The 12,038-nt window shown below is 41.8% G+C and overlaps 1 protein-coding gene across 1 annotated transcript in view; it reads left to right on the forward strand.

Annotated features, from left to right (window-relative positions):
- Positions 1–2,481: 2,481 nt before the first annotated feature.
- LOC117447231 (sodium/potassium/calcium exchanger 3-like) overlaps positions 2,482–12,038 on the forward strand; it is an 88,212-nt gene continuing 78,655 nt past the window's right edge. The window contains exon 1 of the mRNA XM_034083945.1: positions 2,482–2,914. Coding sequence (XP_033939836.1) covers positions 2,719–2,914 — 196 coding nt within the window. The 5' untranslated portion in view covers positions 2,482–2,718. The remainder of the gene's footprint in view (positions 2,915–12,038) is intronic.

Consider the following 12,038-nt stretch of genomic DNA (forward strand, 5'->3'; position numbering starts at 1 on the left):
CATTCTGCTCTGTGTTTTTTCCACCGCTTCAATCTGCGTGTTGCTTGTCCTTATTTCTCTTTTCAGCATCACCACCTGGACCGGCTATACTGTCCTAACTTTTATTTAGTCCAGCAAGCTATTCCTGGCCAACCACATGAACCCCCCCCCCCCCTTCTCCCCCAGCCTCCACTGGTGCTGAGCTGATGTTCCTCCATATTGTGCTCGAGAGGGAGAGGAGCTCGGACTTGGGAGCTTTCAGAGAGGGAAGGCATGACCCAAATATGTCTAGCCAGCCATAGTGCTGCTTCAAGTTGGGCTGCAGCTCTCCTCTGCAAAGACTGCATTGTGGTCCCAATGCCAGACAGGCTATACAGCAATAGCAGAGGTAGTAGAGGCCTTGGGTTATTGATGTACTGTCCCACACATCTGAGAGGCCTGCACTTGATTATAGCTGTAACAGGGCGGGAACTGGGAGTGTTGTCCATGTTTGAAATCACCTGTGTGTCACAAAGCAGCATGGCTGTGAGCGTGAGCTGCGGGGCAGGGCTGTGGGCGCGGCGCGGGTCAGGCGCGGGGAACGTGGGTTACATTCCAGGCATTCTCTTCCATCTGAAGCAACTCTCCTTCTGGCTTGTCTCCTCCACAACTTATCTTCCATCTTGTGCGTGTGTGAGAGTCCTTTGCCAAGCCCACTGGCTATGGAAAAACAATTTAACTGGATTTAATGTGTTGCCCCCCCCCCCCTCTTCCCTCCTTCCACTTCCCTCCTATTCTTTCTTTTGTGTGCCTCCGAGAGGTTGGGAATTCATCTTGTTTGGTAACTCCATGCCCAGTCCGAGCTGGCTTTGCTAGTTGGACAGAGCCAGGTTTCATGGCAGCTTTGAGATCTCCAGTCGAGTGAGGTTCTTTAGAAGTGTCTGCCATAAGTGATGCTTGAATAGCTAGTGTGTTTATCCCTTTGCGGAACAATTTGGACACATACTTTTCGATTATTGTATCTTAAAATATGCACATCTCTTGACTTGTAACACTTTTTATTATGGTAATTCATCAGTGTAAGCTCAATGCTGCTAAGGGTTTAAAGAACACAATGAAACCAGTTGCCTAGAGCCCTGACCACTTTTTCCATTCTTGCTGGAAACTTTCCAGTGCTATTTATATGAAACCTCAGCAATCAAGAAACCCATTTGGCCGCTATAAAGTATCATCCATTATCCGAAAGCTCTGTTTCACTCATATCAGAAATGGTAAACACTAAACATATTTGCTATCTGGGAGATGAGTGACTGGATGTCAATGAAATCAATCTATGACCTAACTACTGTTGTGTAGCCAAATACAATACTACAGCTAACCTGTGAGCGGCGAGAGCTCCAGCTCTGATGTTGGACTGAGGAGAAACAGAAACGCTTGTTTATTCGTGTTGACTTTTTGGCGGACATATTTCAGAATGATAACATTATTATGGCTTTCATTTTTAGAAGTCGGGCCTGGAAGACATCACTGCAGTGTTTGGCTGCGGCCCACAGAATGTGTGCATGTTTGAATGGTATTCGTCCAAAGCAACTAGTGAGGTTAGTAGACAGCCAATGCAGCTTCATAAACACCCATCAAATGTGTTTATTTTGAGCAATGCAGCACATCATGACTTACACATACAGCCTGCTGCGCTGTGTACCGATGAAAGGCATTCACAGAAGAGGGCAGTGGAAGGCACTCGTGTTGTCGCTTTGACAAAACTACAAACTATTTCCAATGTTCTCATCAACACACTTTATTTTTTTAGTTCAGTTAAAAAACACTTCATTTAATCTTTAACAATCATATTGCAGAATTCCTGATAACATAGGAAGTCTTTGCTTTCTCCATTCCTAACTAACTACTGGAGTATCACTGCTGTCTGAACTTCACATGTGTTCAAGTAAACAACACTTATAACCAGAACAGCAGAGAGACAAAGTGGGCTTGTAAACAAAGTGAAGACTGACTAAATGTTAAGAGTGAGGTGGTAAAATGTCAGAACATCTAATAATGTAGCTTCAGTGATAGTACACCTTCACTTAAATACAAAGTTATTGTTTTGAGTTTAGTTAACAGAATATAGAAACCGAAAAAGGACATCGAATTAATAACAATAATAGAAATACATTAGTACTTTTTTTTTATTTCATACAAATGGGTTGAAATAAGAAATGAAGCTTCATGAAAATAAAATGTCCTTTAATACGTTAAAGGTTTTACAATATAACATCAACTGTATCTTATTCAACATGAGTGTTCAAATATAGAATGTGTCCTATTGCAGAAACTGAGTAGGCCTATTGGACTCTACACGGGTACAAATTACTCGAACACATACATTATTTTTAAATGATGTTTGAATTACGTGAACATCTATATTTTTCTGACCTAGCTTTGCCTCTGGCCAATGTGCATGCCCACGCCCACTCTCTCTTCCTCTCTACTCGCGCCTCTCCCTCTTCACTCAGCGCGCGGAGGCCTCCATGGAGGGCTCGTGCAGCAGTCCTCTGCCTCACTACTTCCACAGCCACATTTCAACATGACTTAAGAAGCAGCCTGGCTCTTCAGCATCCCAGCGGTACCAATTTACAACTTCTATGTTTAAACATTCCCCCCTGCTCCTCTGAAACCACTCCCCGGTACTTTCCTCCTTAATTTCCCGGGAGATAAAGCAGTTCCGTGGGAATAAGAGGCTCGTTTACTTCGGGGACCCGCATGGATGTGGCAGCGGCAGAGGGGATTTCTCTGCCGGGTATCCGACTGCGGAACCGGCCGAAGCAAGTGATGCCGAACCAGCGGAAGGTGAAGGCGAGACGGAAAAGACGAAAGGAGTTGGTGTTAATCCAAATCTGCTTGTTCGGGGGCTTGATACTGGTCGTGAAGGGGGTTTCCTTCTTAGCGGAAAATGCAGGTGAGGATTTAGATGTTTGTTTACTGGGATGCCACTGGGAAGGGGAGCTGAATGTAGTACCTGGTTGTTTGCTTGTCTGTATGGGCCATTCTACCGAATTGGTTCAAAGTCAGGTTGGAAATGTTTTGAAATGTTGTATGTTTTTTCCCCAAAACTTTGTCCATATATATGTTGTACCATATCTAAATTACACATATCTTGAAAAAGAACCGTACATTTGTATATCGTATTTTCAGACTGTATTGGAATGTTCCTCTATCAAAAATATCAGTACCGGAACATAGTAAATACACTGTAGTAAAAAAGTATTATTTTAACCTGTTAAGATTGTTTTACCTTCCCTTCTCTAAATAGTATTTTAACAAATATTTCTTGAGGGTTTTCACAATTAAATCAATAAAATAAAAATGTTAATCAAATTTCAAAGTTCAATTTACACAATCCATAAAAATCATAATGCAAACTTCCTTTATAAAATGCATAATACTGATCATATTGATTCCAGAGTTGATGATTGTTGAAATTGAACATACATTAAACCAATCAGTATCATATCATTTTAGTTGATAACTCAATATGCTTAATTTTTTACAAAACATCCAGTGTTTCGGTAGTGACCATAGTATTTTGTTCTCAAGGTTGTATCATATTCCCTCAACCTTATTGCTTAATCTTAACTCATAACGTGCCTTATGTTGAAGTGTGAATGTTTGAAGCTACTGACCCAGAATCAGCACTTTAGTAACAGGCTGACATAGAAGGGCATTTTTTATCAAAACACTTCATAGACATGTTTTTTTATATATCTGAGACCTATAATATATGCCTAACAATAGTATAATAAGGGACCTTTAAAGTAACACACTGATGTTCTGACTTTAAAACACATTTATTTCACCTGATTTACCTGCTTACCATTCCATTTTGTCACTACCGAAACGATCATGTCAATTACCGAAACTTGACCATATGTTTCGGTAGTGACTGTTTCGGTAGTGACTGTGTCGGTAGTGACTGTTTCGGTAGTGACTGTTTCGGTAGTGACGATTCTAGCTAAAATTGAGCATAACTAAATAATGCTAGCAAGTACATGGCTAGCATACACGTTTTTGAAGAGGTTTACACATAAAAACCTAATACTTTGCATAAAACCCCGAAAAAGTTGACTTAATTGAAGATAATATGTGTTCGGTAGTGACAATTCTTAAGGTTACACGCCGATTTTCAGATTTTGGAACAGATTTATATCAAAAGTATGGGATATAGCTACTTGCCATTCAGCCATGAGGGACAGGGATGCAGTGTCACTGCATTGTCAAAAATGCAGGGGTGTGGCTAAAAACCAGACTCAGCCATTGGACTAAAACCCCTTGTGTTTCGGTAGTGACATGAAAACTGGGGACATGATTTTTTGAGTATAGTTTTTTTATTAAAAAATTAAACCCACAATAAATCTAATTTAAAACTGCGGTCACAGAAGTGCGCGCAGTGATGAGCGGGCCCTCGCGTCCGTGCGCCTGTCGGGGAGGGCAGCCGGTCGTCCCCGGTGTCAAGCAGACGCGCGCGAGTCCTCCGAAATGAGCTGTTTGTCAGTTCTATAATTTTCGCGTCCCAGACTCCCAGGTCCTCCGGCAGCGACCCGGAAACGGATGTCGGCGCGCCGCCTGGAAGGAAAACAAATTTCTGTAAAGGCTCGTCGAAGATCGATTATCGAGGAGGCTGTCTGGAGGAGCCGTAACTGAGGATACACTGATTTAGAGGAGAGAGAGGAGAGAGTTGTCTCTCTGGAGGAGCTATGACCGAGGGTACACTGATATAGAGGAGAGAGGAGTGTCTCTGGAGGAGCTATGACCGAGGGTACACTGATGTATTCTCCAGAGTCGATTTCAGCCAACAGTGATGTTTAAAAGAGGCTTGACGCATGGCTGGACTTATGTCAACGAAGTACAGCTCTGCAACTGTTTGTGTTTGTTTTACAGTGTGTGTGTGTGTGTGTGTGTGTGTGTGTGTGTGTGTGTGTGTGTGTGTGTGTGTGTGTGTGTGTGTGTGTGTGTGTGTGTGTGTGTGTGTGTGTGTGTGTGTGTGTGTGTGTGTGTGTGTGTGTGTGTGTGTGTGTGTGTGAATTGATGTGGCAGGCAGACAGGCAGGTGTCAGTAGGTTATCTGACATATAAATGGTCAATAATTGTACATTCTCCGTTAGCCTACGAGCTCCCCGTTCGAGCGAAGGACTATTCCTTGTCAATGTAGCATGACATTGGATATGCTCTTAACTTGTCCTGGATTGGAATTTTTCCGAACATTTCCCTAGGAGGAGTTTGCAAAAATGTGCTTAAAATGCATGAAAAATGCACATATTTGAAAATTGCCGAGTTTTTGGGGAGCGGGGCTAATGGAAGCCAATTTGAAATATGTCCATATTCGTAAGAACAATGTGTATACAGCATTTTGTGAATATTGGAAAAACTATATGCGAGTAGTTTGGAGTAATTTGCGACATGTAAATCGTCAAATTGTGTATTCACTGTTGGCTTACGTCCTCCATGATTGAGCTATCAAAAATTGGCTTCACAATTTAGCATCATATTGGATAGTGGCTGAACTTGTCCTGGATTGGAATTTTTCCGATCATTCCCCTAGGAAACCAGGGTTTCCGTTAGCCGGTAATTATCGGTTTTTAGCTGTTAAAATGTAATAAAAACCGGTAAATTCAAAACCTGCCGGTCAAAATGTCCACTAATAATTAGGGAGGCTCCGATCGATCAGCCGCCGATCATTATCGGCCGATATTCACTCTTAATAGTTTGATCTGTGCTCTCTATAAAGGCCGATCAGGAGAGCTGGCTCTGATCGAAATGGACATAAACGCGAGTGAAGTGTAACCGGACCGAGAGAGAGAGATCAGATCAGCTGCTGCATAATCACCTGAAGCCCCGCCCACTGTTTAGCTCGCTGCATGAGAAACTGACGTGCTGTCAGGAGAGAGAGGGAGGGAGAGAGGAAAAGAGAGGATCCGTTTCTCCCGTGTTATTATTCAAAGTTAATGTAAACTTTTGAATAATGTACTTCATCTAATACAAGTAGTTTGTTTGAATGTAATAATTATGTTGTTTGTTGTTTGTGGAATCATTTATTGAAAAATGAATCTGAATTTTTCGATCTGTTACGATTATAAACTGAAGCAATATAAAAATGACTCCCATTAACTGAGTTTTAAACATCAGCATATCCGGTCATAGTCCGGTAATTACCTGCTAACAGAAACTCTGCTACACAATTCTTATTCTTATTATTAAAACATGACCGGTAAGTTTCAAATTTGTCCGGTAAAATAAATTCTGTCCGGACATTTGACCGGCGAGAAAAAATCCTAGCGGAAACCCTGGTCTGAACATGCTCATTTTCTACGGTAATGTGTCTGACCCTCCACCAATGCTGTCTACTAAGTTTGGTGTTGAAAAACTGAAAATTGAAATTGAAGTTAACATTTCACTGTTTTGAAAATGATGCTAATCCAAAAAAAGTAGGCGGAGCTTAGGGTTCCAAGAGGATTATTTGTAGAGCAAGTCCACCCGGATATGTGTGCAACATTTCAGGTCATTCGGAGTTACGGTGCGACTTATGTAATTTTTTTTCAAAATTATTTACATATAGGTGGCGCTAGCGAGCATGTTGGACAATTTGAATCCATTGACTCCAGAATGTTGCAATTTTTACCGGTCCTGGCGTCCGTGCAAAATTATACAACTTTTTGAGCGTCCTAAAGCCCTCAAAAACAGGAAACATGGCGACTGATAATAATAATACCTAGGATAACAATAGGTTACTCGCACTTCGTGCTAGGACGCCGTTGGGTCGCGGAACAACGGCCCAAAACGCATACATAAGCAGGAAACAGCTGCAAATAATTAAATGAAAAACAAACAAACCCCGAAAACAAACGCAACAGAAAAACGCTGCAAATGCAAAAACACATACAAATCCAAAAACACAGTGCTCCAGGCCTCTAGGGGGAGCCGGAGGAAACAAAGTTGATTGAAGTGGACAAAGTCGATATATAAGAAGGTAAGTTTTGTTTTGTTTTTATTACATTACATGTCACTTGTTAGGCGCTTTTATCCAAAGCGACTTACATTCTCAATACTGTGAGCAATTTGGGGTGAAGTGTCTCAGGGACACAACGACATGCTGACTGCAGTGGGGTTTGAACCTGTGACCCCCTGATCCCAACACCAAGGAAGTGATAACATGTGAAGAGGGACAAAGTAATGACAGGAGAGTATAGTTTAAATTAGACATGCTCAAGAACAAATATTGCAGGTCTCCCTTGAAAAAGAGATCATTGATCTCAATGGGATTTTACCTGGATAAATAAAGGTTTGGAATTGAATAGAGAAGACATTCAAGGAGAGAGAGAGACAAAACACAGATTCAACGGTAAACATGATGTATCTTTATAGTATACATTCATAATTGTGTATTCGTTGTATCTTTATAGAGAACATTATACATTTAGAATCAGATTGTGAGAGAGTGAGCGGCTGGAAAGTCACACCGCCATGGGGCACAAACAGTTGCTATGACGTGATGTTTTCTTCACTCTCAGGCGTTCCATAAGGAGGCTCAGGAACTCACGCTTGGGACCACCAGTGTCCCCTCCATCCTCAGTGCGTCCCTCATCATCAGTGAACTTAACTGACATCTCATGAGAGGGGTCGAACGAGGCACCTTTGAAGCCGCGGATTGCTCCATCCCACACATTGAACCTGCTGCAAGATGTATTTGTTCTTTTTGCAGAGAGCTCTGCAACAATGTGTGCCGCAGTCAGGTGTTCTGTGAGGGAAAGACAGTGATGTATCGTGATATTAAATGATGAAGCTAGTAATACGATGTATAGAATAGAACAATTAAGTGGTAATAGTAACAATTAATACCTTTCCTCTGCAGTTTGCTCCATGTTGTCTTCTGGCTCAGACTGGCTGTCGATAAGGAGAAGTGCATACACATGTGTGTGGTTGCTGCAGTGAGAAGACAGTTGAATAATTACTTTCAAATACATAATATATGCATGACAGTCATATTTACAAAAGGATGTCGATCCTCTTCCTGTTTTTTTTAATACATTGGGTTCTAAACTGACAAACAATATCTGATCTTTGAAAAATATTTGTGGGTGTTTTTTGTATCGTCTTCACTAAGATGTCAGATGTTGTGGGTGTCACTTGGAAATGTATGAAAGTATAATTGTTCTGCTTCCTGGCAATGTTACCCACTGTGATTGGAGGCGATACAAACAAACAAATGTACAAATAAAGATACACACCAAACAACTGTGTCACGATGCAACTGTCAACATCGTTTACCTGTAGAAGTGGTTCTGACCCGGGGCAGACTGGACCTCTTCCTGGAATGGGGTCGGTGCTCCATCCTAGTTTTACCCAGGAAATAAGTGCACACAAAGGTATTTATGGATTTCATGTTCACAAACTCAAACCTACCTGGTATAATTACATTAGTCTTACCCGTTCAGACTGGTTGTGGTCCAGAGAGGTCTGATAAAGGTAACCAACAAATATATTCAAACTACTGTACTGTTAAAACATTCTGCTTCTTGTGGCACACAATAATACAATGACAATGTTTTATTTTACCCTGGCTAGCTGTTGTCCATTCGTGGAGTGCTCACTTTTGGAACATTTGGAATGTCCCACACCGGCATACACACAGATGAGTGACTGAAATAAAATAGATTAACTTTAATTAAGAATAAATGCCACGATAAATCCAAACTGACCAAGGTACAGTATATTGTTTAACTCTCACATTAGGATTTACATTGGGGCACAATAAACCAACTCCTCTCTGCACCTAATATATCTACATGATGTCAAGAGTTACATGTAGGTGCACAGTGCTGTCTCTTGACTTGCACGCTCTTTCACCAAACAAGCTAACGCTAGCTGCGTAAATATGACGCTCTTTGTATCAAAACAAAACGTACATTTTTATATATCGACTTTGTCCACTTCAATCAACTTTGTTTCCTCCGGCTTCAATTTGCATCACTCTCGTTCGTTCTCTCTATGTCTGGTCAGACATCAATCTGTTCCACGTAGCGCGCCCCCTAGAGGCCTGGAGCACTGTGTGTTTTTGGGTTTGTATGTGTTTTTGACTTTGCATATCGTTTTTGTATTTGCAGCGTTTTTCTGTTGCGTCTCTTTTCAGGATTTGTTTGTTTTTCATTTAATTATTTGCAGCTGTTTCCTGCTTATGTATGCGTTGTTGGCCGTTGTTCCGTGTTTGCACCTGCCGGCCACCGTAAATAGACCATAACATATTCTTAGTAAATATCTATGTCTGAATACTTAATTGTTTTGTTAAATAGTTTTTCTTGTACTAATTCGGTAGAATGCCCCGTATATGTTTGGCTCAGTAACAGTTCTCCAGTTAGCTGCCATTTGTGTGTCCCAAACGCACAGGTCAGACTATAATGCTTCTAAACAGACATTGACATTAGTGTGTAGACAGTGAAAACACACGCTACTTTAAACACCCTACTCCTACTGTCACCACTTACTCTTCATTTCCACTTACACACATACACACCCAATGTCAACACAAACTGTAAGTTGTCATGTATGAAAGTTCGTTTAATAATAGTCAAATCGTACTTTAGTTATATTCCCATATCCTTCAAAGTGTGAGTTCCTTGTTATTGAAAGAATAAGAGGTCCATGGCTTTATAAAAAAAGACTGCAAAGTCATATTCTGATCAAACTTGTCAGAACCCAATGACCTAAAAAGTCCTCGTGCATGGGCTTCAGAGCATGGAGGTGTCCATACTGTCCTAAAGGTGCACACGGAACTATTTGGTTTGGGGTTGGGTGCAAAGCCTGCTGTATGTTAGGTGTTCCAGCTGCAGAGCGGTGAAATCAGGGCAATGAGCCCCAGGGTATTCCAGACCTACACAGGTTACTGCAAATAGTTGCCCACTAGCAAAAAGCGCCTCTTTCCAACTTGATGTCCCTGCTGTTCTGACATGATTAGTATTGCCAAAGCATCCAAGTGCAATCAGATGATACCGTGATAAGTGCAGTCCTTCCTCACAGCGAACATCTGCACCCTTTGACTTCTCATCTCTTTCTTTGATCTCTCCTTTATCTCATCTCACTTTGAGTCAGCGTGAGATGTATTTATCACTTTCTATGGACAGAAGGCCCGCATGAATATTCATACACTCATGATTTGTGCATCATCAGTGGGACTCGATTCCCCCCCTTCTTTCCTCCTCACTGCGTATCCTGGTTACATGGAAGTGCAACAGTGCTGCTCTCTGCATGTGCCCGACATGAGAGTGGAACGAGGGATGACACTGCAGTGTTTAATGCATTTCCCTGGTCCCCGTTGTGTTCTTGTTAACTCTTAATCAGCTTTGCCGGAATATAAATTAAAGTTGATTATTTATGATGCGCTTAATGAAGTTCTGGGTACATTGAGCTTTGTGTTGCGCAGCACTCAACGCCTCCTCGCAGGGTGCATTAATCATACACTCCTCTTCTTCATGTGCAAGACAGCGGAAGATGGGAGGGAGGGAGGGAGAAGTAGTAGAGCGCTGGCACGCAAACCTTCCTGCGGCTGTGTGTGTGGTAGTAAAGGTGAGGCCAGGTGAGAAGTTCAGCCATGCCCTGAGGACCATTGGGTAACTGGGCTTTCTCATTCTGTTTCTCTTCTGCCAGACTTGTGGCTGGCAGGGGAAGAAGGCCGCGTGCTCCTGCTGGGCTCTCTGAAGTATGAAATGAATTCATTGGTGTTGCTGCTTACTCGAAGAATGTGCAGATGTAGCCACAGTGGGAGCCCCCCACTTTGAGCGCTCCGCCCCCACAAGAGGATTTTGTTTTGGAAAAAATCATGAAATTCCCCCTTCAATGTATGAATTAGGAGGGGGTACGCCGAAATGACACATCTGTGGTGCACTGCTGTTCACTTCTATTACATAAAGAATCAAAGTGTAATGTGCCAGAGAAGACAACCGCTGAACCGTGTGCATGACAAATACAACAAACTGCTTGACACACACTTCTCTACCTGCAACACTTGCATATAAGTTATACAGAGAAAAAGGTCCAGGTTCAGGAACGAGTCTTTAAACAGAGAAATAAGTTAGCCCTGCACCTCTGTAGCTAGTTATACTATGTTAGCTGTTACTAGCATAACAAAGCTAGCATTTCACCTCTTCCAGTTTCCTCCTCTTAACGTCAATGTTTCTTGGAACATGGTGTTGATACCTGAAATAAGGTCTATTAAATACCACACTCGTGAATGTCTGAAGCTTCCATGTGGCATTACAACGGCGGCTGCTAACATGTGGCCACATTAGACGGCTGAATGCCAAACATTAGCCACCTTTAGCTTAGCGGTGGTGATGGGCATCCCGTTGCTTTGTGAGGAGGGAGCCCTTGCTATGTCAACTTCGGGTTCAGCCTAAAAATAATGTCAACACTGCACCACTCTATTAATGGTAGTAAAATGTACTTAGTTATATGTGACCCGCTCTATCGAAATCAGTCGGAAGTCGCAACGGCTCATTTCAGAATAAACGTGGATTTACGTAAACAACTATTTTTTCAGGGTTCGGGTGTTTTGTTTGATTTTAAACAAACAAAGTCTTGGCTTTCAGAATATGAAACTTTTATTTCCAAAATCACACGATAAATACATTTTTTAAGCTTGTAAAGGGACGAAGACAGGCACCTCTCACTCGCAATCTGCTCTTCCAGCAGCGCCGCCCCCCCTCCATCCGGCTGAAATTATGAATATAAGAGTAGGTAATCTGCTGTGCTAAAATACACTTTAGCTCAAACACTTGATCAATAACTTGATTGACAGAGAAATGCAATTTGTGATTGATAAATTGTTTATCAAAGAAAAAAAGCCAAACATTCCCCGGTGTCATTATGTCCAATATCTAGGTTTGAAATGTTCAAACTGTTCAACTAAAAAAGAATCATTCATTTACACCCAAAACAATGATGTGCGTTATAATCTGTGTCTTGCCTTGAGAAGGGATCGGGTCCTCATACATTTACTGAAAGTGGGCACCGGGTGTAGTTAACGAACAAGTTTAG

This window comes from Pseudochaenichthys georgianus, chromosome 1 (genome assembly GCF_902827115.2).
Source record: "Pseudochaenichthys georgianus chromosome 1, fPseGeo1.2, whole genome shotgun sequence".
NCBI lineage: Eukaryota > Metazoa > Chordata > Actinopteri > Perciformes > Channichthyidae > Pseudochaenichthys > Pseudochaenichthys georgianus.